Below are 1779 nucleotides of genomic sequence, written 5' to 3'. Positions count from 1 at the left end.
TGTTTACCAGACCAGAAGTCCTTCTTGATATATAATTTTGACCAGGAGGAGACTTGTATCCTTTCAAACATCAAGGATACTGTCTCTCACTCAGTTTCCCTGCTGTGAGAAATGTCCATCCCTGAATGACTTGAATAGCCAGCCAGGTGTTGTTCTTGCTATAGGCACCCCTTTTAAAATGTAAATTCATCTTGGTGTGGAAGCACCTGGCTATAGCACTTCTAACCGTGTTGTTCACAAAGGTCAATATGACTGGGCATTCAGCATACCCATGTCATAGCTCAGCGATTACTTCTCTCAAGTGTGAATAGGGGAGGAACACTGAAGTTAATGATTGCTCTACTAAATAGTCTTGGCCAAAAAATGGAACATAAAAATTACATTCATATCAAATACTAGGACTCATACTAATGTAATAAAGGGTTCCTATAGATGTGCACAGAGCCTTCTCCAACATGCTGGAAATAGCAGTGGGGTGCTTTGAAGTAAAGCTTGTCAAACATGTTTTATTTCAAATTGCCCCGCTGCCATTTTTTCAGTGTGAGGATGCTGATGCACGTGATGTGAGGGGGATTTTAATTAGCACAGCTCATTAATTAAAATGCCAGGTGGTGTGTTCCGGAGCACAGGTAAAAATACCCAAAGATAGGGCTGCGTACAGTTTGACACTAGCTATACGTAGTGACTATACATGCCATATCAGTAAAATAAACTCAAGAAAACATGCGTGACATTCCAAAAACACTGTTAAGTTTGATGGATAGTGTACACAATAGTGTAACTACCAGGTGAGAAGAGCACCTGCTTCAGGCACCAAGTTAGGAGGGGGGCTAGAACTGCTGTCCCCTACCCGTCCGAGTCTGCAGCGTACCCATGCTGGGAACTCCAAAACAGTCCCTGGCTGCAGGAGCATTGTAAGCTTTCATGTGTGGCACTGATTCACTGAAGTTCCCCTTATTTTATATAATTCTTTGGAGAGGGTGATGTGTATTTTTTGACACATGATGCTTTTGTGTTGGGAGTGAATAACCAAATAAGTTTTTATAGGCATCTTTTTTGCATTATAAACCCTGTGACACTATAGAAAGTAGTTGCTTTGAAATCAATGAAAATATACACTGTAGGGTCAGTGTAACATAGTTGTTAAGTCAGATATCTTTACCTCATCAATCCCTGTGATACTTTCAGTCATTTTTTTAAATGATTATACTGTAATATTATACTTTTAATATCAGTTTTATGTGTAATAGAAAGATTAGAAAAGAGTGGTTTCTCTCAATTTGATTGTTCTAATTTGATAAGCTTTTGCCAGCCTATTTCATTGTTAGTTTATCTGAGAACATGTAGTCAATCCCATTTCCTCTTCTGTTTTTGGATATCTTTTAAAACATTTGGGGAAATGTTCCTGAAGTATTGGAAAGTGATTTGATGCTAGTGTAGTGCCTAAAACTATTTTAAGATTTATTTTAAATCATTGGTTCTCAGCTTTTTGGGATTCAAAGCACCCCTCCATAACTTTTGTGAACTGAGTGTCACTCAATTTTAATAGTTTTTATAGTGTGTTGCTCTTACCTCCTTGCAGATGGACCAGGTGATGGGTGTAGGGGTTCAGCCATGCAGAGACAAGCCTGAGGATGTGCTTACCTGCTTATCCTCATGCCTCATGGCACTCTGCAAAGGATCTTGTGGCACCTCAGGGTTCCATGGCACGCTGGTTGTGATTACTGTTTAATTAATTATTGAGTTTAATCCAATATGGAAACTAATAGGTTAATTTCC

The 1779-nt window shown here is 39.0% G+C and overlaps 1 protein-coding gene across 1 annotated transcript in view; it reads left to right on the top strand.

Moving 5' to 3' along the window:
• The first annotated feature begins 723 nt into the window (after positions 1 to 723).
• The window catches only part of SPAST (spastin), a 48505-nt gene continuing 47449 nt past the window's right edge, over positions 724 to 1779 (top strand). Inside the window, exon 1 of the mRNA XM_006024508.1 lies at positions 724 to 777. Within this exon, the coding sequence (XP_006024570.1) occupies positions 724 to 777 (54 nt within the window). The remainder of the gene's footprint in view (positions 778 to 1779) is intronic.

Source organism: Alligator sinensis, unplaced genomic scaffold (assembly GCF_000455745.1).
Source record: "Alligator sinensis unplaced genomic scaffold, ASM45574v1 scaffold284_1, whole genome shotgun sequence".
NCBI lineage: Eukaryota > Metazoa > Chordata > Crocodylia > Alligatoridae > Alligator > Alligator sinensis.
Note: the sequence above shows the minus strand (reverse complement) of the source record. Positions and strands in the feature narration are given on the sequence as shown.